At 65.9% G+C, this 27,835-nt stretch overlaps 3 protein-coding genes across 5 annotated transcripts in view; 2 read left to right on the top strand and 1 right to left on the bottom strand.

Annotated features, from left to right (window-relative positions):
• Positions 1-12,122, top strand: part of ASMTL (acetylserotonin O-methyltransferase like) — a 24,817-nt gene extending 12,695 nt beyond the window's left edge. Inside the window, exons 9-13 of one of the 3 annotated variants that reach the window (XM_045471904.1) lie at positions 1,423-1,598; positions 5,730-5,847; positions 6,672-6,815; positions 7,961-8,083; positions 11,763-12,122. In XM_045471904.1, coding sequence (XP_045327860.1) covers positions 1,423-1,598; positions 5,730-5,847; positions 6,672-6,815; positions 7,961-8,083; positions 11,763-11,986 — 785 coding nt within the window. In that variant the 3' untranslated portion in view covers positions 11,987-12,122. The other 2 variants (XM_045471903.1, XM_045471905.1) reach the window with 2 other exon arrangements.
• Positions 12,123-17,760: 5,638 nt separating this feature from the next.
• SLC25A6 (solute carrier family 25 member 6) lies at positions 17,761-21,242 on the top strand. Its single transcript, XM_045471929.1, has 4 exons — positions 17,761-18,040; positions 18,505-18,991; positions 20,024-20,164; positions 20,669-21,242. The coding sequence occupies exons 1-4, from the start codon at positions 17,930-17,932 to the stop codon at positions 20,824-20,826; spliced, it is 897 nt and encodes a 298-aa protein (XP_045327885.1). The 5' UTR covers positions 17,761-17,929; the 3' UTR covers positions 20,827-21,242.
• The window catches only part of IL3RA (interleukin 3 receptor subunit alpha), a 26,706-nt gene continuing 19,982 nt past the window's right edge, over positions 21,112-27,835 (bottom strand). Inside the window, exons 7-10 of the mRNA XM_045471933.1 lie at positions 27,159-27,270; positions 24,312-24,417; positions 22,803-22,883; positions 21,112-22,565 (exon numbers count right to left, since the gene is read on the bottom strand). Of these exons, the coding sequence (XP_045327889.1) occupies positions 22,841-22,883; positions 24,312-24,417; positions 27,159-27,270 (261 nt within the window). The 3' untranslated portion in view covers positions 21,112-22,565; positions 22,803-22,840. The remainder of the gene's footprint in view (positions 22,566-22,802; positions 22,884-24,311; positions 24,418-27,158; positions 27,271-27,835) is intronic.

Below are 27,835 nucleotides of genomic sequence, written 5' to 3'. Positions count from 1 at the left end.
TGGATGGTAGGTGGGTGGGTGGATGGTTAGATGGATGGATGGATGGATGGATGAATGGATGGATAAATATAGGGGAATGATGGATGGAGGGATGGATGATTGATGGATGGGTGGATGGATAGGGAGGTAGATGGATGGGTGGATGGGTAGATAGGTGGATGGTTACATGGATGGATGGATGGATGGATAGGTAGGTGGATGGATGGATGGATGGATGGATGGATGGATAGGCAGGTAGGTGGATGGATGGGTGCTATGTAGGTAGGTGGATGGATGGATGGATGGATGGGTGGGTGGGTAAGTAGATAGATGGACGGATGATGGATGGATGACAATGTGTTTCCTGAAACAGCGTTGTGGCACTTGGTCTCAGAGCACAGGGTCCTATGGGTGGTCCCTGAGCAGCTTGGGAGTGGCAGGGGGTCCAGGACCCCAGGGCAGGAGAGGCCGCTCTGCTTCTGTGACCAGGAGGAAAGTGGGGTGCTGGCCCAGGCCCCAGAAGCTGCCCTCTGTGGCAGGTGTAGAAATCTGTGGTTAAGATTTGGAGCCTGGGAAGCAGACCTCTCCCCCAGCCAGACCACTGTAATGATCTTCTCGTCTCTGATGACCGAGCGTCCAGAAAGTTGCAGCGTCCAGACTTTCACTCACTCAGGAGCTTCTCCCACATTTTGGCCCACGCCTCGCACGGTTCTGCAGGAGAACCCCGGGAACAGTTCTCCCGTGTGCGCATGGGACGTGTGTCCTCTGCCAAAGGCGAAGAACTAAGAACGGTTAAGTGTTAAAGGGTGGGATGTACTGTTACCTGGGAGGATCCCTGGGGCCTTCCGTTCACAGATAGGGGTCTCACCCACCATCACCTGCCTGCACCCCCAGCCTCTGTTCTCTAGATGCAGGATGGGGGGGCCACGTCCTGCTGACAGATGGCTCGGGCGAGAGAGGAGGGGCCCCACACCAGTGCCGGCTCTCCAGAGAACTAGAACCCAGGGGATCTACAGCTGGCGGTGTATCGCAGGGCGGTGGGTCATTCAGTGGCGGGGCTGTGGCACCTGAAATGTGTAGGGCAGGCCGGCCGGCCCGCTGGGAAGTCAGTACATGCTGGCCCTTAAGTCTTGAGGCAGAATTGCTTCTTCCTCGGCAAAATCTCATCACTGCTTTTAACACCATCCACTGATTAGATGGGGCCCACCCACATTGCTGAAGGTCACCTCCCTTACTTCAAGTCAGCTGCTTCTAGACATCAAACCACACCTTTGAAACCCCTCTGGGCTGTGTCCCCGCGGGGCCGCCCCCTGAGCGTGCGTCGTGCCCCGGTCAGGTGGGTGAGGTTGGCGCCAGCCCCCAGGACGCCAGGCCGTGGCTGCCCACGTGTGAGGTGCGCCGGGGCGTCCCGCTGGAGCCCGCATGACGCCCCTCTCTTGTCAGGTTACGGTAACACGCGGCTGGCAAGCCGGCACCTGACGTCGGAGGGTGCGTGTTCTCTCCACGGCTTCGTCGCGTACAACGATGAGCACGCCTGGACCGTGTTCACAGACCTGGAGTCTGCGGTGCGACAGGGACCCCGCGCGGCTGCGGGGAGGCCGGCGGAGGACCCGTCTCAGGTAGCGAACATCAGGACGCTTGTGTGCAGACCCCGCGTGCCCCACAGAAGCACCCAAGGGCACGGATCCGCGCTCTGGCCGGCGGGTTGACCGGGCCGTGTTGCAAAACCGCTGACCGTTGGCCGTCGCGACATCAGGATCACGGGGGGGGGGGGGGGGGGCGCACGGGCAGCCGGCGTGGGTGGGAGGCCTGGCGGGGGCGTGGCGCGTGGCGAGGGGGCCGGCCAGGTGCCGTGGGCCTGCGGGGTGCGGACGGGATTCTCGCAGGAAGGGCCCAGCAGGTGGCACGGAATGAAGGCACCGCGTTTCCCGCGTGGGGTTACGTCGCACGGACCCTGTCGCGCGAGCTCGGTCTGCAGAGTCTTCCTGCTGTCCCTCCCTCGTTCCCCTTTCCCTTTGGGGAACCTTTGGGAGTTGACGTTAAAGCTGCGCTGCGTCTGCAGGGCAGGACCCGATGGGTGCTTTGGGGTGGGCGCGGCCACCCGCCGCCTGCGTCCCTGGCAGCCTTTGCTGAGGGCAGAGCGCAGGTAGGGCCCCGGGTCGGGCTCCCCGCACGATGCAGGAACGGGTCTGCCAGAGCACGGGGCCTGCATCAGGGCCGGGCGACAGGGACCCAGACGGGCTGTCCCCGTCGGTTGGGCTCCTAAGGCTGGAGGCTTACAAACAGCGCGCAGTTCCTTGTCACGGTTCCCGAGGTGAAATCCATCCAAGTCAAGGCGCCTGCAGATTCGGGGTCCGGACACCCCTGCTTCCCGCCTCCCATACGGCTGTCCTCTCGGGGTGGGAGGGGCCGGGGGTTTCTGCAGGCCTACTCTAGAAGGACACGAATCCCCCACGGGGGCCCACCATCCTGACCCGGTGACCCACCCCACCCAGAGCCCCCCCCCCACTCCTGAGACCATCCCCTTGGGGGTTGGGGTTTCACATAGGAAATCGGGGCCAGTGGGGGGAGGACACAAACGTTGTGTCTCTGACGAAGACTGAGGCACACAAAGACGGAGACCCAGAGAGACCCGCGCTCATGGAGACAGACAGAGACAGGGCGGGAGGGACAGAGAAGCCACACGGGGCCCCACGGGGGGCTGGGAGCCGGGCCAGTGTCTCTGTAAACACTCAGCCTGTCACCAGCGAGTGCGGTGACGGCTGCAGGGGCCAGCGGGGCCCCGACCCCTTCCCTTCTCCTGCTTCCTGCCCATCCAGACCTTGCGCGGGGCTGGCGGGGCCTCCGGGGTGACGGTCCCCATTCACTGGCTTCAGATGTGGACATGCGGGCGTCTGTTAGGTCCCGCACATCCCAGGGCAGCTGACATCCTGAAGGACCAACCGCTCCTCTGGGCTATACTCAGCCCTGCCGCCCCGGACCCCCCCGGACTCAGCTCGGCCCCGCCCCTCCCCTGCACCCCCTGCTCCGCTCTGCCCACGGGGCTCTGCCCCACTCTGGTTCCTTCTGCCCCACAAGATGCCCCCGCAGCCCGGCCCGGCCTGGCCCCACCTAACCCCTCCCCGCCCCGCCCTGCACCCCCCCCACCAAACACCCTTCACGCCAGGCCCTGCCCACCCGCCCCACCCCGCTCTGCCCACCTGCCCCGCCCCGCTCTGCCCATCCCCCCAGGCCCCTTCCTGGGTCAGCTCTGCCCCATGAGATCCCCTCCCCATCACTCCCCTCTGGCTTCGCCCCCAACCCCCTACCTGCCAGGCCCCGCACCCCCCCCATCAAACCCCCTCCCCGCCGGACTCTGTCCCCCAAACCCCCTCCCAGCTGGGCCCTCCATCCCGAACGCCCTCCCCGCCCAGCTCTGCACCCCGAACCCCTCCCAGCCAGGCTCAGACCCCCTGTCCCCCGAAGGCCCTGCCCCCCCAAGCCCCTCCCACACAGGCCTTGTGCCCCAACCCCCCACCCAACAGCTGGGCCTTATACCTGGAACCCCCTCCCCGCCCGGCTCTGACCCCCCCCAGACCCACCTCCTCCGCAGGCTCTGACCCCCGAATCCCCTCCATCGCAGGCTCTGACCCCTAAACCCCCTCTCCCGCAGGCCCTGCCGCCTGAACCCCCTCCCTTGCAGGCTCTGATCCCCCCTCTCGCCCACAGGCCCTGCACCCCCAACCCCCTGCCCGACAGGCTCTGACCCTCTCCCCCCTCCCCTGCAGGCCCTACCCCCCTCCCTCCTCCCCCCCCCCACAGGCTCTGACCCCTAAACCCCTTCTCCTGCAGGCCCTGCTGCCTGAACCCCCTCCCTTGCAGGCTCTGATCCCCCCTCTCCCCCACAGGCCCTGCACCCCCAACCCCCTGCCCGACAGGCTCTGACCCTCTCCCCCCTCCCCTGTAGGCCCTGCCCCCCTCCCCCTGCAGGCTCTGACCCCCGACCCCCTCCCCTGCAGGCCCTGCACCCCCAACCCCCTGCCCGACAGGCTCTGACCCTCTCCCCCCTCCCCTGTAGGCCCTGCCCCCCTCCCCCTGCAGGCTCTGACCCCCGACCCCCTCCCCTGCAGGCCCTGCACCCCCAACCCCCTGCCCGACAGGCTCTGACCCTCTCCCCCCTCCCCTGCAGGCCCTACCCCCCTCCCTCCTCCCCCCCCCACAGGCTCTGACCCCTAAACCCCTTCTCCTGCAGGCCCTGCTGCCTGAACCCCCTCCCTTGCAGGCTCTGATCCCCCCTCTCCCCCACAGGCCCTGCACCCCCAACCCCCTGCCCGACAGGCTCTGACCCTCTCCCCCCTCCCCTGTAGGCCCTGCCCCCCTCCCCCTGCAGGCTCTGACCCCCGACCCCCTCCCCTGCAGGCCCTGCACCCCCAACCCCCTGCCCGACAGGCTCTGACCCTCTCCCCCCTCCCCTGTAGGCCCTGCCCCCCTCCCCCTGCAGGCTCTGACCCCCGACCCCCTCCCCTGCAGGCCCTGCACCCCCAACCCCCTGCCCGACAGGCTCTGACCCTCTCCCCCCCTCCCCTGCAGGCCCTACCCCCCTCCCTCCTCCCCCCCCCCACAGGCTCTGACCCCTAAACCCCTTCTCCTGCAGGCCCTGCTGCCTGAACCCCCTCCCTTGCAGGCTCTGATCCCCCCTCTCCCCCACAGGCCCTGCACCCCCAACCCCCTGCCCGACAGGCTCTGACCCTCTCCCCCCTCCCCTGTAGGCCCTGCCCCCCTCCCCCTGCAGGCTCTGACCCCCGACCCCCTCCCCAGCAGGCCCTGCACCCCCAACCCCCTGCCCGACAGGCTCTGACCCTCTCCCCCCTCCCCTGCAGGCCCTGCCCCCCACCCCCCTCCCGCCCCCCCCACAGGCTCTGACCCCCTCCCGCTCCCCCCCACGCAGGCTCTGACCCCCTCCCCTGCAGGCTCTGCCCCCCCAACCCCCTCCCCCGCAGGTACTGACCCCCTCCCCCTCCCCTGCAGGCCCTGCCCCCCCAACCCCCCCCCACAGGCTCTGACCCCTAAACCCCTTCTCCCGCAGGCCCTGCTGCCTGAACCCCCTGCCTTGCAGGCTCTGATCCCACTTCTCCCCCACAGGCCCTGCACCCCCAACCCCCTGCCCGACAGGCTCTGACCCTCTCCCCCCTCCCCTGCAGGCCCTACCCCCCCTCCCTCCCCCCCCCCCACAGCCTCTGACCCCTAAACCCCTTCTCCCGCAGGCCCTGCTACCTGAACCCCCTGCCTTGCAGGCTCTGATCCCACTTCTCCCCCACAGGCCTGCACCCCCAACCCCCCCCCCCCACAGGCTCTGACCCCTAAACCCCTTCTCCCGCAGGCCCTGCTGCCTGAACCCCCTGCCTTGCAGGCTCTGATCCCACTTCTCCCCCACAGGCCTGCACCCCCAACCCCCTGCCCGACAGGCTCTGACCCTCTCTCCCCTCCCCTGCAGGCCCTACCCCCCTCCCTCCTCCCCCCGCCACAGGCTCTGACCCCTAAACCCCTTCTCCTGCAGGCCCTGCTGCCTGAACCCCCTGCCTTGCAGGCTCTGACCTCCTGGCCCCTCCCCTGCAGCCCTGCAGGCCCAACCCCCCCCCCCCCCCCAGGCCTTTCCCTGTGGAGCTCCCTACCCTCAGAACCCCCCCCCCCCCCCCGGGGTGGGACCACAGCCAGTGCGCAGGCTCCCCTGGGCCCCCGTGTGGGTCTCCTCAAACCCCGTTCTGTTTCAGAGCAGGGACCGGAGGCTGCGTTTCATGCGAGCCATGCACGGCCTCACCCAGCTGACAGCTCGCCAGGTGGCCACGGCCTTCGATCTGTCCCGATTCACCTCTGCCTGTGACCTGGGAGGTGAGTACCACGCCCCGCCCCCCGCCAGGCAACGGGTGCGCAGGGCTCAGTGCATTTCTTGCGTTAGGTCGTGGCCACCTCATCTGCTGAGAAGACGTCCAAAGCGGGTTTACGGCTTTACGAGCATAAGGCCGGGAATTTGGCTGTGGCGGGTGCCGGGACTTGGATGGACATCCGCAAGTCCAAGGAGGCCCTAGGGGTGGGTCCTGGAGGTTATGGGGCCCTTTCTGCTGGCCACCGATTTGGGGGAGAGGATCACAGAGCCATCTGACCCCGTCTTGTCGGGTCTAATTATGCCCACATATGTACCTGCCACCCTATTCCAACTCGCTCCTTACCCCAGGGCAGCAGACGTGAGCTGATGCCTGCCCAAGGGGTACAGTGGGATTAGGGGTCCCAGGGGGAGCCCAGAGCTGCTGGCTTTCATTTCCCTGCCACCTGCACACTGGTCCTCCTGGTGGCCCAGAGTGGCTGCTGTGGCGCCAGCCATGTCATCCACATTCCGGCAGCGGAAAGGAGATGATAAGAGTGTGGCTTCCTCCCTTCCCAGCTGGGCTCTGATGCTCCCTCTGTGCGTCTGTGCCCCCCCCCCCACCCCACCCCCACTGATGTGCGCTGGGCCAGCAAGGTCCCAAGGGCTGCGTGAGACATCAGAGATCTCTGCCCGCCGCTGGCTTCCTTTCGCAGACCGGGCCTCCAGCCGTGTTCTCAGACCTCATTCTGGTTTTGCCAAGCGGTCATCTTGGAGACCCGCCAGGGCTGTGGTGCGCTGGGCGGGTCAGGTGACCGTGTGTGTGTGTGTGTGTGTCTTTGCATCCCCGCAGGCTGCACAGGTGCGCTGGCCCGAGAGCTGGCCCGGGAGTACCCGCGTCTGAAGGTGACCGTGTTTGACCTCCCGGAGGTCATCGAGCACGTGTCGAGTTTTCACCCCGAGGGACGGCAGCCAGAGCGCCTCTGCTTTGTGCCAGGTAAACGCTGCTTTCTCTGCGCTCTGGGTCGGCGTTGGGCCGCGTGATATCTGTGTGTGTGTGTGGAAGCAGTAAGGGTGCAGGTGGGGGGGGGGGGCGCGAGGGCGCAAGTGGGGGGGCGTGCAAAGGGGCAGGCAGCATGCGAGGGCGCAGGCAGGGGCGTGCGAGGGTGCAGGTGGGGTGGGGCGCGAGGGTTTAGGCGGGGGGACCCGGGGGCACAGGTGGGGGGGCGCGAGGGCACAGGCGGGGGCGTGCGAGGGCGCAGGCGGGGGGGGGGGCGAGGGCGCAAGGGGGCAGGTGGGGAGTGCGAGGGGGGCGCGAGGGCACGGGCAGGGGCGTGTGAGGGCGCAGGCAGGGGCGTGCGAGCGTGCAGGTGGGGTGGGGCGCGAGGGTTTAGGCGGGGGGACGCGAGGGCACAGGCGGGGGCGTGCGAGGGGGCACGGTCAGGGGGGCGTGCAAGGGGGCGGGAGGGGGCGGTGCGAGGGGTCAGGCGCGGGGGGCGCGAGGGCACAGGCGGGGGCGTGCGAGGGCGCAGGCGCGGGGGGGGGGCGCGAGGGCGCAAGGGGGCAGGTGGGGAGTGCGAGGGGGGCGCGAGGGCACAGGCGGGGGCGTGCGAGGGGGCACGGTCAGGGGGGCGTGCAAGGGGGCGGGAGGGGACGGTGCGAGGGGTCAGGCGAGGGGGGCGCGAGGGCACAGGCGGGGGCGTGCGAGGGCGCAGGCGGGGGGGGGGCGCGAGGGCGCAAGGGGCAGGTGGGGAGTGCGAGGGGGGCGCGAGGGCACGGGCGGGGGCGTGCGAGGGGGCGGGCGGGGGCGTGCGAGGGCGCAAGTGGGCGTTCACAGGTTCCACGACCAACCAAGGGCACCAAGGGAAGTCACCCAAGAGCTGGCGCGGGAAAGCCTGGAGTCAGACGTGGCGGAGAACTTCCAGGGGCAGCTGTGAAGGCGGGAGCCGACCCGGCACTCGCGACCGCCGTGGCACCGCCCGGGGCCGACGCGCCATGGGACCCGGGGTTAGGACTGGAACGTGTTGGGGTTGGGGACACGGCATTTCTCGGAGCGGGGCGGAGAGCGGCGCGGCCCCGTGTCCGCGCCGTGGAGCGCCAGCCCTGGTGTCCCCAACTCCTGACGTCTCCTGTTCCAACCAGGTGACTTTTTCAAGGACGACCTCCCGGACGCACAGCTGTACGTCCTTTCCAGAATTCTCCACGACTGGGCGGACGACAGAGTGCACGAGCTACTGAGCCGGGTGTCCCGCAGCTGCAAGCCAGGTGAGACCCCTGCCCCTGCGCGGCCTCCCTCCGCTTGCAGAGAGGGAAAGGGAGGGTTTTACCGAGTAGCCAGGCGCCCCCCCCGCGCCCCCGCACGCGCTCTGCCGGCCCCTGCGGATGTGCAGGAGGCGCCAGGAGGGCGGCCGCAGCTTTGGGACCGTCTCACCCGAGTCTCCCCGTCCTGGCCCCAGGAAGTGCCGGCATCTGTGTTCTCAGGCTCGGAGGTTTCCCCGGACGCCCCAGCCTGTGTCCCAGGGGGCCTGGAGCAGGGCATAGCCAACCCCCGCCCGGGGGCCCCTTCCCGGGCCTCCGAGGTCCCAGTGGCGCAAAGCGCAGCTCGTATTCCGGTGCCCCGAGCGCCTTGTGACATGAAAGACACTTCTGTTACCTCCCCGTGCGGTTAGGGAACACGAAACAGCAGTTCACTTTCCACTTGGCCGGAAACAACCGTCATTTTTGCTCTGGTATTTTGCACAAAGAGCGAAGCAAGGGTCAAGTGCAATCGTGTAGGCTGGGACTCCCCAAATCTGCAGGCAGCCGGAGACCTGGGACTAGTCCCAACACTGGCTGGAGGCAGAATTCCCTCCTCTGGGGGTGGGGGGGGATGGCGGTGTGTTTTCTCTTGAGGCCTTCAACTGATTAGACGAGGCCCACCCACACCACGGAGGGCCAGCTGTTTTGCCCCAGGTCGCACATTTAGATGATAATCTCGTCCAAAAGGCACCTTCACAGGACCACGCGGAATGAGGCCCAACGATGATCTGGCCCTGTGGCCCCGCCCTAACGACTCTAACATGAGCCATGGCCCCACTGCCCAAATACCCAGCCCCTCCCCTGGAGGGCGCTGATGCCCTGCAGACCCGGGAAGCCCGTCTCCTCTTATCTGTGGCTCCGGGCTCAGCACCGCCCCGTGACCAGGAAGCTGGGAAACCACCCATCCCGTCTGGGGCACAAGCTGGTGTTTCAGGATGCTGGGGACCCAGGGACGAGCATGTGTGGAAATGCAGTCACACACCAGGAAGTGGCACCAGCAGCACCCAGGGTCCCTCAAGAGCAGCGTGGCCGTGTGATAAGTTCGCGGGAAACCTATTTGCACAGACGCCCACATTCCTGGGTCACATGTGTGGACGCAGAAAAGTCCCACAGACGTTTGTGGACTCGATGTGCCCGACGCCCACCCCTGCCATTCCGAGCAGGCTCCTGGAGACGATCTGGGGGGAAGGAGAGACAGACGGCCCGGAATTGGTCACCAGAGCTGCTCGGGCGCGGGACAAGGCGGGGGCCCCAGGTGGCGGCCCAGGCGGGGACGGGGGAGGGGTGGGGACAGGCCCCGGGGGGCCGGACACCGAGAGACGGGGGCCCAGATGAGTTACGTCACGCGTCCCAGGGTTTGGAAACAGTATCGCAACGTGTTGGCAAATCTACCCGAGCGTTTGGGAACACGCGAACAGGAAGTCATCCGGAAACAGGGCGTCTGCAGATGGGAGTAAGTGAAGGATCTCAGATGAGCCCATCCTGGATGAGGGGGGGCCCTAAGCCAACGGCAGGTGTCCTTGTAAGAGACGGAAGGGGACACACGGACACAGAGGAGAAGCCACGTGAAGACAGAGGCAGAGACGGGAGGGACGCGGCCACGAACCCAAGGACGCCTGGAGCCCCAGAAGCTGGAAGAGGCAGGAAGGACCCTCCCCTGGAGCCTCTGGAGGGAGCACAGCCCGGCCCCCCTGGATCTCTGTGGTCCTGCCCCCCCGGGTCTCAGTGGCCCTGCCCTGCCTGGATCTAAGTGGTCCTGTCCCTCCTGGATCTCAGTGGTCCTGTCCCACCTGGGTCTCAGTGCTTCTGCCTGGATCTCAGCACCCCTGCCCTGCCTGGATCTCCGCGGTCCTGCCCCTCCTGGGTCTCAGAGTTGTGACTTGCATGGCTGAGGAGAGAGTAAATGACTGGTCTGTGGTCATGTGTTACCGCAGCCTCAGGACAGGCTCACTGGCATGGAGAGGCAGATTTTTACAGGTCACACGGACAGTCAGGCTGCTGAGCAGGAGGATGTGTCCCTGGAGGGCGCGTCTGTGCCTGTTTAGTCCCGGCTGCATTCCCTGGGCCTGGAACAGAGCCCGCCGGGAATAAGCACTCACAAAGCAGCAACACTGTATCATCCGCTGGAGAGGAGGCGGGGTGGGGAACGAGCCCTGAGTTCTTACTTCCCTCAGGAGACAGCGTGGAGGCAGTTAAGCTGCTCCTCGGTTTATTCTGTGCAGGGTTGGGGGGGGGGGGAGGTGGGGAGGGTGCAGGGGTCCACCGACCCTCTCCCCTGCTGGCTGGAGCCGCTCCGTAAATATTCAGGTCCTTGCAACATAGGGGCTGCAGGAAAGAGCTCAAAGTGCCTGGTTTTGTGTGTGTGTTTAATGTTGATTTAATTTTGAGAGGCACAGAAACACAATGTGAGGGGGTTAGGGGCAGAGAGGGACGGAGACGCAGAATCCGAAGCCGGCTCCAGGCTCCGAGCCGTCAGCACAGAGCCCGACGCGGGGATCGAACTCACGAGCTGTGAGATCATGACCTGAGCCGAAGTCAGACGCTACACGGAGCCACCCAGGCGCCCCTCCAAGCGCCCAGTGTGAACATTCAGTCTTTCGGAGTCGGGCCATTGAACCGCAGGCATATGTTACCTTGAAAAACCCAGATTGTTACGATACCGGGGGAGCAAACGCCCGATCCCACGTCCGTCAAATGCGTACCACCAACAGCAGGAGACGCAGCGGAAGCCAGCCACTTGTGTCACTGCTGTGTCCCTGTCTCCTCTGTCCCTTTTCTGCGGATCCCCCTTTGACAAAATCGGCAGGGACCTCTGGTGGCTCAGGCAGCTTAGCGTCCGACTCCTGGTTTCGGCTCAGGTTCGTGAGATCGAGCCCCGGGTGGGGTCTGTGCTGACTCTGGGGGGCCTGCTTGGGATTCCTCGTCCCCCTCCGCCTCTGCCCCTCCCCCTAAAATAAATAAACTTTTTAAAATTAAAACACACACACACACACACACACACACACACACACAGAAAAGGGGCAAACATACACGAGTTTCCTCCCGGCCTCTTTTGATCGAGGGTGCTGTTTGCCTGGCCTGGTTTCTCCGTCATGAACGCTTTTGGAAACAAGTAGACCCCAGACAGACGCGTGCGCACACAGGCTTGCACACGCACCCACTTTGTGCTTGAAGCTCCCGCTCTCGTGCGGCCATCACCCAGAGTTCCCGGAGCCAGGCAGCCTGCTGGGGGCATTCCCAGAGTGAATGCGCGCTGCCTGATGGGATCGTGCGTGCTGCACCCCCTGCCCCGGGCTTGTTTACCCCACGCCCTGAATCCGTGCCCCTGTGCACCGGGCACCCTCCCCCCACACCCCCAGGCTGGGCCCTGAGACTGCCGGCTGCTCCCCTGTCCATCTGCCTGTGTTCCCCTCTCTCCCTCCGTGTCTCTGTCTCTCTCTGCCCTTCTCTGGTTCCACGGGTGCGCGCCGGCCTCGGCCTCCCCACGGGCCTGGCGCGCGCGCGGTCGCCTCGCCCTCCCCGCGCGCTGGCGTCCTTGGCCTCCGCTGCCCTCGGCCTCCCCGAAAGTAGTTCCGAGCGCCCATCGTCGCTGACTGGCCCTGCGCTGAATCTTGCCCACGACTCCCTCTGGCTCTGTTGTCCGCAGGCGGTGGCCTCCTGGTGGTTGAAACGGCCCTGGACGAACGGCGAGCGGCCCGGGCCAGCCTGCCGGCGGCCTTGAACGCGCTGGTGCGGGCCCAGGGCAGGGAGCGCAGCCTGGCCGAGTACCGCAGCCTGCTGGGGCAGCATGGGTTCCGGGACGTGCAGGTGGCGCAGGCGGGGGACAGGCTGGACGTGGTTCTGGGCACCAGAGCGTCGTCGGCGCCCTGAGGCTGCCAGCGCGAGACGCTCTCCCGGGAGGCTGATGGGGGGTGGGGTGGGGGGGGGGGAGGGGGCTGGAAGTTGGGCGTCAGGTGCAACAGTTACTCGGATCAGCTTGTGTAACCAGACGGATTAAACCAGCAAAACGCACTTGCTCTGAGCTCCTTTGTGGGTCCCGACCTGGGGCAGGCCGCGTGGACAGGAGGGCCGTGCCCTCAGGCGCTCATCTGAGGCCCCGGCCACTTGGCTGCTGCTGGGGGGGCGGGGGGGGGGATCCTGGGGCGCCCCGTGTCCCGCGCTCTCTGCCGGGATGCTGGGGGGGGATCTTGGGGCGCCCCGTGTCCCGCGCTCTCTGCCCAGATGCTGGGGGGGGGGGGATCCTGGGGAGCCCCGTGTCCCACGCTCTCTGTCCAGATGCTGGGGGGGATCTTGGGGCGTCCTCTCTCCTACCCTCTCTGCCGGGATGCTGGGGGGGGTGGATCCTGGGGCACCCCGTGTCCCGCGCTCTCTGCCCAGATGCTGAGGTGGGGGATCCTGGGGCGCCCCGTGTCCCGCGCTCTCTGCCGGGATGCTGGGGGGATCTTGGGGCGTCCTCTCTCCTACCCTCTCTGCCGGGATGCTGGGGGGGATCCTGGGGCTCCCCGTGTCCCACGCTCTCTGCCCAGATGCTGGGGGGGATCCTGGGGCGCCCCGTGTCCTGCTCTCTCTGCCCAGATGCTGGTGGGGGGGGAATCCTGGGGCGCCCTGTGTCCCACGCTCTCTGCCCGGATGCTGGGGGGGATCCTGGGGAGCCCCGTGTCCCGCGCTCTCTGCCGGGATGCTGGGGGGGATCTTGGGGCGTCCTCTCTCCTACCCTCTCTGCCGGGATGCTGGGGGGGGGATCCTGGGGCGCCCCGTGTCCCATGCTGTCTGCCCAGATGCTGGGGGGGATCCTGGGGCGCCCCGTGTCCCGCGCTCTCTGCCCAGATGCTGGGGGGGGGCGGGGGTCCTGGGGAGCCCCGTGTCCCAGGCTCTCTGCCCGGATGCTGGGGGGGATCCTGGGGAGCCCCGTGTCCCAGGCTCTCTGCCGGGATGCTGGGGGGGATCCTGGGGCGCCCCGTGTCCCACGCTCTCTGCCCGGATGCTGGGGGGGATCTTGGGGCGTCCTCTCTCCTACCCTCTCTGCCGGGATGCTGGGGGGGTATCCTGGGGCTCCCCGTGTCCCACGCTCTCTGCCCAGATGCTGGGGGGGATCCTGGGGCGTCCTCTCTCCTACCCTCTCTGCCCAGATGCTGAGCCGCAGGGCCGCTTCCGTCCACAAAAAGCATCCGAAGTCGTGTCTAGGGAGCTGGTGGTTCACGCGGCGGTTTAACAGGTCAAGAGGCCTGCTGGCCGCCTGTGTCCCCAAGCGACCTATTTCCCGCTGGAGTCTGCTGGGTATTTCGCTAATTTCTCTCGTCGTCAGGCCATCGTACGATGATTATAAAAACACACACGGACACCTTCATTGATTTATTTACTTATCTTGAATGTTTCTTTTTGGGGGAGAGAGAGAGAGAGAGAGAGAGAGAGAGCCAGCAGGGGAGGGGCAGAGGTAGGGAGAGAGGATCCCAAGCAGGCCCCGCACTGAGCCCGACGCGGGACTCGAACTCAGCAGCCTGAGACCATGACCTGAACCCAAGTCCGAGGCTCAAAGGACTGAGCCCCCCAGGCGCCGACGGGAGTCATTTCGCTCACACTTTCCGCCTACAAGCCACTGTACATAACTCATAAAAACACACAATTACACGCAAATTAGTTTCCCCTGTGTACAAATGTGTTTTATATAAATAAGATACATTGTGTGTGTTTTATATAATTCTGTAGCTACGCACTTGTAATGTATATACTACATGTGGATTATAATTCTAGATTTCCACACAGACATTAATTCTTTTTTCTCTAATTTTCTTAAATTTTGTATTTATTTTTGAGAGAGAGACACACACACACACACAGAGTGTGATCGAGGGAGGAGGAGACACAGAATTGGAAGCGGGCTCCAGACTCCGAGCTGTCAGCGCGGAGCCTGATGCAGGGGTTGAACTCAGGAACCACGAGATCTTGACTTGAGCCGAAGTCCGACGCTGAACTGACTGAGCCCCCCAGACTATCCCAATTTTTTTTTGTTTTAATCAGAAGTCGTGTGTCCGAGGGAGGCTGGTATGGAAAAAGGAATGAAAGGCTGATCCGAGGGGGGGGGCGGTGCCGTCTGGTGGGTCCCCCCGTCTCCTGCCTCCTCCCCACCCCCCTCCATGTAAGGACACAGGTGAAGGGCTCCAGCCTCCTTCATCCCCCAGTGCCGCTGTCTGTGGGGCGACCTGACCCGCAGTAAAACAGCACTGCTCCTGCCCTGGGTCCCCTCCCCCACCCCCCACCCCTGGCTGGTGCTCAGCAGCCTGGAGGGACACACCCGCCTGGTGCCAGCCCCGGCCGGGCAGAGCCGCGTGACGCTGACCCAGTCACCTTGGTCCGCCCGGTCTGCCTCCCCGCCCCCCCCACCCCCATCCTGGAGGGGCCAGGCCCTGCAGGGCACGTTTTATGTGTCAGCCTGGCCGCACAGCCCTGGCAAGGACACCGCGTCTGTTCCCAACGACCTCGACCAGCCACGTGCCTGGGCCGCCCCGCGCAGAGCTCAGCCCGCCCGGAGTTTGCACACCCACAAGTGTGCCCGTAAACCAAGGACCCACCGGAGGGAGGCCCCGGGCCGAAAGCAACAGGCCCATAACATCAGAGAGGGTGGAGAAAGGTCCACGGTTTCCACGCACCGCTCACCCTCCCACGTCTGTGTCTGGCGGAACTTCTTGTGGCAAAACATCCCCAAAATAGGAAGAGAACGTGTGACCTCCGTACTATACGTCCTGGGTTTTCTTTTATTAGGAATATTGTGAAAAAACGGGCTGCCTGGGTGGTCCGGCAGTCACGCGTGTGACTCTTGACTTTGGCTCAGGTCATAATCTCACCGTTCGTGGGTTCGAGCCTCACACGGGGCTCTGAGCTGACATCATGGGGCCTGCTTGGGATGCTCTCTCTCCCTCTGTGTCTCTGCCCCTCCCCTGCTTGCACTCTGTCTCAAAACAAAATAAATAACTTTAAAACGAGGAATATTGGGCAAAAAGTATGTTTAGAGGAGTCAAAGAACGTATAGTGTATGGGCACCGAGTGCAAAGGAGTTTCAAGCATCTGTGGTCTTGACGAACGGAGGAGGTAGGAGTTGTGTGGCTGACCTGAGACCCACCCTCCAGGTGACATTCATTCACTCATTGTTGAGAGAGAGACAGAGCGCGAGCAGGGGAGGGGCAGACAGAGAGAGAGGGAGACACAGAATCCGAAGCAGGCTCCCGGCTCGGAGCTGTCAGCACAGAGCCCGACGTGGGGCTCGAACCCACGAACCGTGAGATCTTGACCTCAGCCAAAGTCAGACACATACTCCGTTGAGCCACCAGGCACCCCACGCATGGTCTCTTAAAATGCGTTTTCATTAAAATCTTTTTTTTTTTTTTTTTAATTAATAGGCCCATTTCTCAGATGCTCTGGGGAAGCAGATTTAAGCTTCGACTGCCCAGCAAAGGCTGACCTCCAGCTCCTTCCAACCGCTGGCTTAATTCTTAGCAATGGGGACCCTTCTGAGCCTCCCCACAGGAGGCGGGAAACGTGAGCCTCTGCAGGACCCCGCCCACGCTGCGTCCCCCCACCAGCCCCTTTCGGGCATCCTCTCCCCCTTGCCTGTCTCAGGGGGGCAGTCTCCCCAGACCGGCTGTCCCCAGGTACAGGGGGTTCTGGGTTTCTGGTGTTGGAGACGCCGCTGCCCTCTTGGGGGGCACCCACGCACATCCCCCCCCCCCCCAACCACAGAGACACAAAGGACACACAGTGGAGTGCCTGAGTCGACCCGCCGCGGAAAAACGTGTTCTGGACACCGATTAGCGATGAGGGAAAGAGACTGTGCGTCTTCCTTCGTCCCAGAAGCATTCTCCAGGGACCATGGGGCTCCAGGGACTATGGCGCTCAGTGCTGCCCGCTGGGGTGGTCACTGGGAATCCAGGCGGAGCGCAGGAGCCGGGGGAAGGGGAGCGGGCCGGGCGGGAACCGCCCCCACCTGCATAAGACGCTGGGCGGTGATGATCATTCCCAGGGTCCCTTCCAGCCCAGACGGGCTGATGCTGCTCTCACCTGGGAGCGCCCAGCTCCAGCCCCCTGAGCTAGCTGCCTGGTCCCCGGCGAGCATCCCCACCGCCTCCCGCTGCAGAGCCCCTTGGCTGCTCCCGGTGGCCGTGGGGCTGCGTCTTCGGGGGACATTCTCCACTTCCCGTCCCTGCGAAGCCTCGAGAATGTGCCAGAACCTCCAAGGCCCTCCCCACAGCCGTGCTCAGGGGCCCAGACCCTGTCACCACTTAAGCTACTTCTGAGTGCCTCCCCCACCCCCTCCCCCGCCGCCGCAACAGGGTCAGCGTCTGCACTGCCGGCCAGCCTCAGGCGCCCTGAGCAGGACCGGCCTGTCCTGGAGGTCAGCACAGAACAGAGGCGGGCGTTGGCAAGGACACGGCGCAGTGGTGCCCGGGGCTTTCCCGGGCGCTGACCCATCCAGTACCAGAGGTTTTCACCTGCTACTGGGGACACGGGAGCCCACAGTGTGGCGAGCACAGAGAAAAGGGGAAGGAAGCAGAGGGCAGGAAGGAAAACAAACAGGAAGACAATCCCCGGGCGAGGATCGCTCCCAGGATCTATTGTCGAGCTTTCAGTTTACAGCACGTAAAACCGAGCAGACGATGCGTTTCCTACTCGGGACGTTCGCTCGCGAGTCAGTAAAAAGCCCACCACGTTTTAAGCCGTCTGGGCTGGTGAGCTTCCCCGCAGGGAGGCGCTGCTGGGGGCGCACGGGTGGGTACCGGGCCACGCAGGCACGCGTGTGCGCAAAGGCGGGCACGCGTGTGCCACGTGTGCGGCTGGGGGAGCAAGGGCCCCCTGCGGGGAGGGCCGCCAAGGGCACGGACGGGCCCTCCAGGGGGACTGAGCGCCAGCAGAGCCCGGACGGTCTGGGGTCTCGGGCAGGGGGGCGCGCCAGCCTGGGGGGCTCCGGGTGTTCCGGTTACGGACGGGCAGGGGCAGCCAGCGGTGCAGCCCGAAGAGCCTCAGGGTGAGCGTGGGGGGTGGCGACCGGACCTCGGGCGTCGGCAGCGAGGGGTCGCGGTCGCGGCTCAGAGAGGGTTTTAGGGGACGACAGCGGAAGGGCCGCGGCGGAGCACCGGTCAGCGAGAAGAGGCAGCAGGTCGGGGTCAGGGCCCGAGGTCTTCGGGGCGAGCGCTGGGGTCGAGACCTGACCTCAGAGGTCAGCAGGGAGAGCCCAGGGTCGCGGCTGGCGCTCGGGCGTCTCCGGCACGAGCGTGCAGGTCACAGCCGGGCATCGGAGGCCGCCGGGACGAGCGTCTCGCAGCGTCTGGGAGGAGCCCGAGCGCGGGAACCCAGCGCCCCCCAGCCTGCTCCCTCGGCCGCGCGCGCTCCTGCCCCAGCGTGACCTTGACAAGGTCACGGTGCCGGCCGAGCCAACCCCCCCCCCCCCCCCGCCTCCACCAGGCCCGCACGGCGCATGGGCGGGGCCCGGCTCCCGCCATGCCCCGGGGCGAGGCGCGCGGCCGGCAGCAGCGGCGCGACCAATGGGCGCGGCGCTCGGGGCCGCGGGGCGGGGCGCAGAGCGGCTCCCGGCAGGCCGCGGGGGCGCGGCGCGCGGGGAGGGGCGGGGCGCCGGCGCGCGGCGCAGCCAATGGTGGCGGCGGGCGGGGGCGCGGGGCGGGGCGTCGTCCCCTTAGCGGCTGCGCGCTGGCCGCCCCGTCTTTTCGGTCCCGGCGGCGGCAGGGCTGAGCCAACGGCGCCCACCCTCCGGCTCTCCGCGCCCGCACCCCGCACTCCTCTCGCCTTGCCGCCCGCCCCGCCACCATGACGGAACAGGCCATCTCTTTCGCCAAGGACTTCCTGGCCGGAGGCATCGCCGCCGCCATCTCCAAGACGGCGGTGGCCCCGATCGAGCGGGTTAAGCTGCTGCTGCAGGTGTGTGTGTATGTATGTGTGTGTGTGTGTGTGCGCGGGGACGGGGGTGGGGGGAGGGGGGGTCGGCGTGCGCCCGGTGGGGGGCCCGGAGTCGGGGAGCGGGGAGGGGGGCATCAGGCCCGGCGGGCCGCGTGCAGCGGAGCCTGCAGACGGGCGGGCGCCGGAAGTGCGAGGCCGCGCCGCTTTGTCCGCGCGCCGCCGGGTTCCGGGGCCGGGCCGGGCGCGCGGGGTCACGTGGGCGCTGCTGCAGGCGTGGGGGCGGGTCCGCGGTCGCGCAGGCGCGGTCTGCGCCGGGAGGGCACCGGCGCGCGTGCGCCTGGGAGGTGGGGGCGGATGACGGAAGAGTCGTTACCGTGGAGCGCCTTTTGCCGCCGGGAGCGGTGGGGGCGGCCAGGCGCCGCTCGGGGGCGCGCCTGTCCTGGGCAGCCCTGTTGCCAGCGCGCGCGCGCCCGCCCGCCCTGCAGGTGCAGCACGCCAGCAAGCAGATCGCCGCCGACAAGCAGTACAAGGGCATCGTGGACTGCATCGTGCGCATCCCCAAGGAGCAGGGCGTCCTGTCCTTCTGGAGGGGCAACCTGGCCAACGTCATCCGCTACTTCCCCACGCAAGCGCTCAACTTCGCCTTCAAGGATAAGTACAAGCAGATCTTCCTGGGGGGCGTGGACAAGCACACGCAGTTCTGGAGGTACTTCGCCGGCAACCTGGCGTCGGGCGGGGCGGCCGGAGCCACGTCGCTGTGCTTCGTGTACCCGCTGGATTTCGCCAGGACCCGTCTGGCCGCCGACGTGGGCAAGTCGGGCACCGAGCGGGAGTTCAAGGGCCTGGGAGACTGCCTGGTCAAGATCACCAAGTCTGACGGCATCCGGGGCCTGTACCAGGGCTTCAACGTGTCGGTGCAGGGCATCATCATCTACCGGGCGGCCTACTTCGGCGTGTACGACACGGCCAAGGGTAAGTGCGTGGGCCCGGGCCGGCGAGGGATCGGGGCGGTTCAGATGCAGAGGTCCACTGAGTGACCAGTGTGCTTCAGATGGGGGGGGGAGGGGGGGAGGGGCGAGGGACCAGGGGGGGTTCACAGTTGTCGATGCTCCGCTGGCTTCTTGGGTGTGTAAACGGTGGTTCTGTCCGTGTGTTGTTACGTGACCTTTCTGTGTGTTGAGATTTCACATTTTTAGAAATTTTTTAAAGTTAATACTTATTTGGGGAGGGACAGACAGGATGTCAAGCAGGTTCCGCGCTGTGAGCACAGAGCCCGGCACCCTGGGTTCGAACCCCCAGACCCTGAGATCATGATCTGAGCCGAATTCAAGACACATAATTGACCGAGCCAGCAAGGTTGTCCCTCAGTTTTTTTTACAAGGATGTCCATCTTGCTGCTTAGGGCCAAGCCTGCTTTGATGACCTTACTTTGCCTTTTTAACTGTTGCTTTTTTTTTTTTTTATTCTAAGACGCTCTGCGTCGGTACGGCTCGATTTCTACCTGCTAGGCATTGGGGCTCCGCTGTGAGTTTCAGGGGCTCACAGTTCACACCCTGAAAGCAAGCTGAGAGCAGCTGTCATCAAGGTTTGGGGGTCTTTGCAACAGAGCAGCCTCGCGTTGGGGCGCCTGGAGGGCTCAGTCGGTTGAGGGTCTGACTTCAGCTCAGGTCGTGATGTCACGGTTCGTGGGTTCAGGGCCTGCGTCCCCACTCGGGCTGTCTCAAAAATAAGGGTCCAAAAAAAGGACAGCCTCGCGCTGTCTGCCGTGACCACTTCCAAAGTTCGTCCGGCCCCTGCTGTAGAGGGAAGTCACTCAGGCACTAATTATGGGTCTCGGGGACTGGACCGTGGCCTGCACGTGGCTTCAGCACCCCCACCCGCTCCCCGTCCAGGCTCTGTGGCCGAGCCAGTCCTGATATCTGGTCTCCGTGACCCGTTGCTGGGAACCCCTCGAGGGGGCAGGGTGGGGCAGGGTAGGCCTAACGACGGCCGGTGACCCCGCAGGCATGCTCCCGGACCCCAAGAACACGCACATCGTGGTGAGCTGGATGATCGCGCAGACGGTGACGGCCGTGGCGGGCGTGGTCTCCTACCCCTTCGACACCGTGCGGAGGCGCATGATGATGCAGTCGGGGCGCAAAGGAGGTATCGTGTCTCTGTTCTGGTGGCCGGACGACAAAGTCCGAGAAACCCTTCCTGGCGGGAAGGGCGTCCTGCTCGCAGCCTTTAAGGGGCTCGGGTTCCTCCCATGAGCCGCTTCCCACACCGCTTGGGGCAGCGTCTGGTTCCAAAGAGTGCCAGCTTCGCGGGCACGGGAGGCCGTCCTGAAGGGCGCTACTCTTGTCCCGCCAGCCCTTGACCCCCGGGTACCTGCTCGGCCCCTGGTCTCCCGAGTGGCCAGGGGCCTCGCATGGTTCCCGAGGTGTGGGGGTGGGGCCCGAGTTCCGCATTCCTCCCCGACCACGACAGTGGGCCGGCAGGGCTGTGCGCTAGGGCCACGCGTGTGCACTGCCTCCGTTTTCTCCGTGACGAGGAACCACGTCCCCCGGGTCGCGGCAGCTAGTTCCGCTGCCTGCCACGTGCCGTTCGTGGTTCCTGTCACGTCCTCTCCACAGTAACCTCCCAGTAAGTGTCGTCTCTCTCTTACAGCCGACATCATGTACAAGGGGACCCTCGACTGCTGGCGGAAGATCTTCAAAGACGAAGGGGGCAAAGCCTTCTTCAAGGGCGCGTGGTCCAACGTCCTGCGGGGCATGGGGGGCGCCTTTGTGCTCGTGCTGTACGACGAGCTGAAGAAGGTCCTCTAGGCTCCCCTCCCCCGGACGCAGGCACCGAGGGAATTCTGTAGAATACTTGTAACTGTTACGGACCAGAGATCTTCGGGAAATTCCAGGGTCCCGGCCCCGGCCAGATCGCGTCTAGAGGCCTGGGCAGGTTCTAAAGGGGCTCGTTGTGATCGACCATCGGCACCAGATTCCATGTGTTGATTGGGGGGGAGGGGAAGGAGGACGTCTGTCTTCGCGAGTCCGCAGGCAGGCAGGCAGCTCGGCCACAGACCTTAGAGGCCAGGTGCTTGTGGGACCTTAGTTGTGTTTAAGTATTTATTTAAAAAAGAATCATGTCTCCATTTGTACTTAAGCACTATTCTCTTTTGCACAGCCGAATATTTGCAATTATGTTTCATGTCGGGCATTCTGCAAAACCATAAAAGACGGGACAGAGAGAGAGACTGGTGGTTTGTTTTCAGCTGAGTGTACCGGAGGGGGGGGTTCCTCAGGCAACCCAGGCAGGGGGAGGGGTTGAAAACAAAGTCCCCCCCCTCGCTCCCCTCAAGTGCTGTGCTGTAGCAACTTGTGCTAAGAAAACCCAGCCCAGAAAGGGCCTCCAGGAACCGCGTCCCATGGCCCACGTTAGCCCTGGCTAGCATGTGGTGGGGATCCACATGTCTGGGCACCAGACCTCGGGGGCAGGTCCTGAGCACCCGTTGCCCGAATGCACCGGTCAGTGTGGGAGAGAGACGCCCTGCAGGCTGACTGTTGGGTCCTGGCGTTGCGTCCGCCTGTCACGAGGGCCACCCGGGGTACGCCGGCCGACCCGATGTGAAGCACCGCTCCCAGGCTGTGGGGTCCTGGCCGTGGGAGCCCGGGCTCCTCAATTTGAAGACGCTGGTGAATGCAAACCGTTCTTTTCTGCCGCAATTACGGGTCCCGTTAGACACGAGGGAATTTGGGTCACGAGGCAAGTTAAAAAGAGGCCGGGATCTGCGCGGCCTCCCTGGGGACCTCGCGCTCCTGACCTACTTGACCGGTGGTGCTCAGGCCGCGAGGAGTTGGGTCTTGGGTGCGGGCTCCGGTCTGGATCCGTGTTCGAGAACTGCGTCTTCCCTCTGGCTGAGATCAACCCTCCCTCTTGGCCGCGAGGCCTTTTTATGTTTAATTGACACGTCGCCAAACAGCCGCCTGTGCCTGTGGCCTCGGGGCATTCGGGAAACCGTGCTTTGGCTATGGGTTGGGGGGGTGGCGCTCCCCAGGGTCCCCCTGACGCCGTCCTGCGCGCATCTCCCTCCGTGCCTACATCTCCCCCACGCACCGGCCACACGCTAGTGACCCCCTTGTGCCCGGATGCCCTGTGCCTTGACTGGGGTGGTCGTGGAGCCTGTGGGTCCTTCCTGGTTACCTGGGGTGTGGAGGGCTTACAGAGAAGGCGGCACGGCCGCTGAGAGGGGGCAGGGGTGCGGGCGGAGGCCGGAGCAACCGGGGGCAACATCCCACTGCGGAGTCCAGGGGGTGGCCGGAAAAGGGCTTTATTTAGGAAATGACCCCCACACCGCCTTTCTTCCCTCGCGGTGGCAGCTCCGTGAAGTTGTGCCGGGTGGTCGTGCCCCGGTACCCTGGTCCCCCAGTCCCCTGGTCCAACACCAAGCAGGCCGTCCAGGCCCTGCCGTGTCGAAGACGAGGTCTGCGCCCCAGCGTCACGTTTCTCCCAGAACCTGCACCTGCGCCACCTGGCAGTCCTCCCGGCTTGCTCTGCTGGCCTCCCAGGCCACCTGCGCGGGTAATGGGGGGGGGGGGGGGGGGCGTCAGGGTGAAACACAGAGCTGAGGAGTCTGCGGCTTCGGGGCCGCACCTGGGGCAGCGCCCAGCTCCCCCCGTGAGCGTCACCCGGCAGCCTTCGGCAGTCTACAGCCCGGGCCCACGGCCCAGCATCGCGTGCCCCTGCGCCGGGCTATGAGCACCTGTGCGCAGCACCCCCCGCCCCCACCCGCGCAGGGAGCGGGACGTACCAACTTGCCGCTGTGCAGGTTGTCACTGATGGGGTCCTTCAGGTGCGGGATCGGGGGAAGAGCTTCTGCAGCAGCGAGTACCTTGGAGGAGACAGACAGACAGACAGACAGAATCCCGTCCTCTGAATCCGGAACGGAGGGGGCAGTGGGCCACAGGGCCACAGGACGCCAGCCTGAGGGCCGAGGGCCCGGGATGCGGGGCGGGGAGCGGGGCTGTGATCTCTACGGGAGCGGGGGGGGGGGGGGGGGGGGGGGGGACTTGGGGTGCGTGGTCTCTACTGTGGGGCGGGGAGGGCAGGCACTGTGGTCTATAGCGCTGGGCTGAGGTGGGGGAGGGGGTCTCTACCTGGGGTGAGGGGTATGGTCTGGGGGGGGGAGGCAGAGGGTGCTCTTTCCCGAGGGGCGGGGACTAGGGGGTGTGGTGTCTACTGAGGGGTGGGAGGGAGGAGGAGGGAGAAGAGGAGAAGGAGGAGGGAGAGGAAGAGGGGAAGGAAGAGGAGGAGGACTGGGAAAGGGGAGGGGAGGGGAGGAGAAAGGAGGGAGGATGGAGAGGAGGGGAAGGGAGGGGGGGAGGAGGAGGAAGATGAGAAGGAGGAGGGGGCAGGGGAGGAGGGGGAGGAGGGAGATGAGAAGGAGGAGGGAGAGGAGGAGGAGGGGGAACAGGAGGGGAAAGGGGGAGGAGGGGGAAGGGGAGGGGAAGGAGGAGAAGGAAGAAGGAGAGGGAGGACGGAGAGAAGGGGGAGGGGGAGAAGGAAGGGAAGGGGAAGAGAGGTGGAGGGGGAGGAGGGGGAGGAGAAGGAGAAGGGGTTAGGGAGGGGGAGGAGGAGAAGGAAGAGGGGAAGGGGAGGGGAAAGGAGGAGAAGGGGGAGGGGGAGGAGGAGGGAGGACGAGGAAGCAGAGTGGAGGGGGAGGAGTGAGATGAGAAGGAGGGAGAGGAGGGGGGAGGAGAGGAGGAGAGGGAGGAGGGGGAGGGGGAGGAGGATAAGGAGGAAGGGGAGGGGGGGAGGAGGGGGATGGGGAGGGGGAGGAGGGAGATGAGAAGGAGGAGGGCAAAGGGGAAGGGGAGGAGGAGGAAGAAGGAGAAGGGGAGGGAGGACGGAGAGGCACAGTGGAGGGGGGGGAGAGGGAGGAGGCTTTCCGGAACCCTCCCTCCCCCACCACCCCGCCCCCCGCCGCCCCCCCTCGCTGTGCATGGGCATTGGGGGACCGGGAATGTGGGCCAGCGTTGAGAGTCCCCCCAGCGGGGACACGTGGGGACACGCAGGCCAGCCTGGCTGCGCCCGCGGACTCCTAGTGACGGTTCGGGGACACGGGGGGGGGGGGGGGGGGGGGGGGGGGTCCCGAGAGCACCGCACCGGGACCGGCGCTGGCAGGGACCAAGCGACCGGATGGCACCACGGGGTCCAGGCTCACACAGGGCCGGACCCGGAGGCGGGGTCGCGCCACCCAGCAGCCAGGACCCGCCTGCGGCGGGGGTGGGGCGGGGGGCTGAGGGGGCGGCGCGCTCACCTTCGGCACAGCGCGACCCCCAGCCCCAGGGCCAGCAGCGCGCCCAGCGGGATCAGAGCGGAGGTCAGCCAGTCTCGGAAGTGCGTATCCTTCCCGAGGTCGCACTCTAGGGGAGGGGGAGGGGCGCGTCGGCGTGTCCCCGGGGTCCTGGTTCCTCCAGGAGCCAATGCATCCCGCCCCGCCGCCCCCCCCCCCCATGCAGCAGGCTCTCCGTGCGCCCAGGAGGGGACAACGTCCACCTGCCCCTGCGGGGGTCCCTCCCACGGGGCCGGCTGCACCAGCCCCAGCGCGAGCCCCAGCCCCCAACCCCAGGCCCCAGGTGCCAGCTGGACAGGCTCACACCCCAGCCCTCAGCCCCCAGCCCTCACCCCGCAGGGCCCACCGGGTACACTGTCTTCTAAGCCCTCGGGCTCCCCGTGACAGCGGGGGGGGGGGGGTCCCTGTGGGGAGGGCCACCACCTACTCCCACAGGCTGGGTGGCCTGAGAGCAGACGTGTGTTGCCTTCCAGAGCCCTGGAGGCCGGGGCTCTGAGATCCAGGCGGCGCGAGGCTGGTTCGTCCCGACGCCCTTCTCCTTGGCTGGTAGAGGCCCTGCTCTCCCTGTGTCCGCACCTGGCCGTCCCCTCTGCGCATGTCTGTGTCCTCAACTTCTCTTCTTGACCCCAGTCCTATGGGGTCAGGGCCCACCCCACTGACCTCGTTTTACCTTCATCCTCTCCTCAAAGACCCCACCTCCAGATACAACCACATTCTCAGGTCCTGGGGGGGTGAGGACTTCAACATATAAATTCGCGGGGACACATCTGAGTCCACAACAGAGAGTCTGCAGAAATGATCACGTCAAGACGAGGCCCCAGTGGAATACGATGGACCCTGATCCCATGACACTGTCCTTATAGAGACAGGAAATTGGGGCAGAAACACACAGGAGAAGCCACATGGAGACAGAGGCTGAGACACGAAGCACGCGGCCACAGGTCCAGGGACCCCTTGGAGCCCTAGAAGCTGGAAGAGGCAGGAGGGACCCTGCCCTGCAGCCTCTGGAGGGAGCACAGCTCTGTCCCACCTGAACCTCAGCAGCCCTGCCGCTCCTGGGTCTCAGCGGACCTGTCCCACTTGGACCTCGGTGGCCCTGCCCTGCCTGGGTCTCAGTGGCCCTTCCCTGCCTGGATCTCAGTGGCCCTGCCCTGCCTGGATCTCAGTGGCCTTGCCCCTCCTGGATCTCAGTGGCCCTGCCCTGCCTGGATCTCAGTGGCCCTGCCCTCCCTGGATCTCAGCAGCCCTGCTCTGCCTGGATCTCAGTTGCCCTGCCCCTCCTGGGTCTCAGCGACCCTGTTCCCCTCCTGGGTCTCAGCGACCCTGTTCCCCTCCTGGGTCTCAGCGGCCCTGCCCCTCCTGGGTCTCAGCGGTCCTGCCCCTCCAGGATCTGAGTGGCCCTGTCCCTCCTGGACCTCAGTGGCCCTGCTCTGCCTGGATCTCAGTTGCCCTGCCCCTCCTGGGTCTCAGCGACCCTGTTCCCCTCCTGGGTCTCAGCGGTCCTGCCCCTCCAGGATCTGAGTGGCCCTGTCCCTCCTGGACCTCAGTGGCCCTGCTCTGCCTGGATCTCAGTTGCCCTGCCCCTCCTGGGTCTCAGCGACCCTGTTCCCCTCCTGGGTCTCAGCGGTCCTGCCCCTCCAGGATCTGAGTGGCCCTGTCCCTCCTGGACCTCAGTGGCCCTGCCCTGCCTGGATCTCAGTGGCCCTGCCCTGCCTGGGTTTCAGCGGCCCTGCCCCTCCTGGATCTCAGCGGCCCTGCTCTGCCTGGGATCTCAGCTGCTCTGCCCCTCCTGGATCTCAGTGGCCCTGCCTTGCCTGGATCTCAGTGGCCCTGCCCTGCCTGGATCTCAGTGGCCCTGCCCTGCCTGGATCTCAGTGGCCCTGCCCTGCCTGGATCTCAGTGGCCTTGCCCCTCCTGGATCTCAGTGGCCCTGCCCCCTCCTGGATCTCAGTGGCCCTGCCCTGCCTGGATCTCAGTGGCCCTGCCCTGCCTGGATCTCAGTTGCCCTGCCCCTCCTGGGTCTCAGGGGTCCTGCCCTGTCTGGATCTCAGCGGCCCTGCCCCTCCTGGATCTCAGAGACCTTGCCCTGCCTGGATCTCAGGGATCCCGCCCCTCCTGGATCTCAGTGGTCCTGCCCCATCTCAATCTCAGTGGTCCTATACCCCCTCCCCACCCTCCCGGATCTCAGTAATCCTCCCCTGCCTGGGTCTCAGCGGCCCTGCCCTGCCTGGATCTCAGCGGCCCTGCCCTGCCCTGGATCTCAGCGGCCCTGCCCCTCCTGGATCTCAGCGGCGTTGCCTGCCTGGATCTCAGACTTCCTCCCGTCTCCAGAGGTGGGAAAGGACAGATTTCTGTTGTTTCCAGCCCCTCCCCCGCCATGTGCGGTCATTTATAGCAGGAACCCCAGGACCCTAGTGACCGGGGTTCCCTGCGTGTTACCCCTGAAATGGGATGTTTTGGGGGGCAGCCGGAGGGGAGGGTGTGTTTTCAGACGTGCTGAGGGAGAAGTGGCCGCTCGTACTTTGATGACAGCCTTCTGCTCAGGCCCTGAGCCCTGCCCTGACGTGTGGGATAAAAGGGAAGGACCCCCCTGCCCTGGACGCTCTGCTCTCACCAGCCCCGGGGTGGGGGTGGGGGTGGGGGTGGGGGTCCGCCCGCCCTCTGGTTCCTCCCACCGTCCGCCTTCCCAGGCCGCCTCTTCAGGGGCCCGTTGGCGCACGCCTCCCGCCAGGGTCCGTGCTTCCCTGACCCGGGGCGGCGCCCCCCGCGTTGAGCGCCCGCCAGGGAGTCGTGAGAGGGCGCCCCGCTCACCAAAGCGCCAGACGGGGCTCCACTCGGTCCAGGTTTTGCGGAAGCGCGCGTGCGCCCTCAGCCTCACCGTGTAGTTTCCGGGATTGGGAAGCACGAAGTAGCTGCCCGGCGCCTGCGGTTTCCGAGAAGGGAAGGCCATGCCCGCTGGGCGGGGCGCTCCCCAAGTTCGCGCGCCACGACTCTCGCCCCAGCCGACCGTCGCGGGGAGCAGGCGCGCGCAGACGCGGCGGGGGGCGGGGGGCCGCGTGGCCACCGGGGGGGGCTGCGGCCACGCGCCGAGGAGCCCCCGGGAGCTGGGACACGGTCCCTGCGGCCTCCGGAGGGAACGCAGCCGCGCGCCGCCCGTCTGTCAGGCGACAGGTGTGCAGGACCCCGAGACCACAGCCCCCAGCTCTGGTACCTGTTGTAGCCCCCGCCCCCCCAGAGAGAGAGAGAGAGAGAGAGGATACGGCGGCAAGGTACGGCCCCCCAGAACCCGTGGACGGGACCTTGAGAGGCGTAAAGCAAACTGAAACTTAAGCAGCTTGTTCCGCTTCCGTACAATTGCTTGGCGCGCCCGCGAATTCCCGACCAATCATTGAGATACCCCTAACCCCAGTTGTGGTCTGACCTAAAGGCGGGAACCAATCGAATTCTGCTAAGTGTCCAACTTTACACATCAACCAATCGCAGCTCTG

Source organism: Leopardus geoffroyi, chromosome X, assembly GCF_018350155.1.
Source record: "Leopardus geoffroyi isolate Oge1 chromosome X, O.geoffroyi_Oge1_pat1.0, whole genome shotgun sequence".
Taxonomy (NCBI): Eukaryota; Metazoa; Chordata; class Mammalia; order Carnivora; family Felidae; genus Leopardus; species Leopardus geoffroyi.
This window is presented reverse-complemented; position numbering and strand designations above follow the sequence as displayed.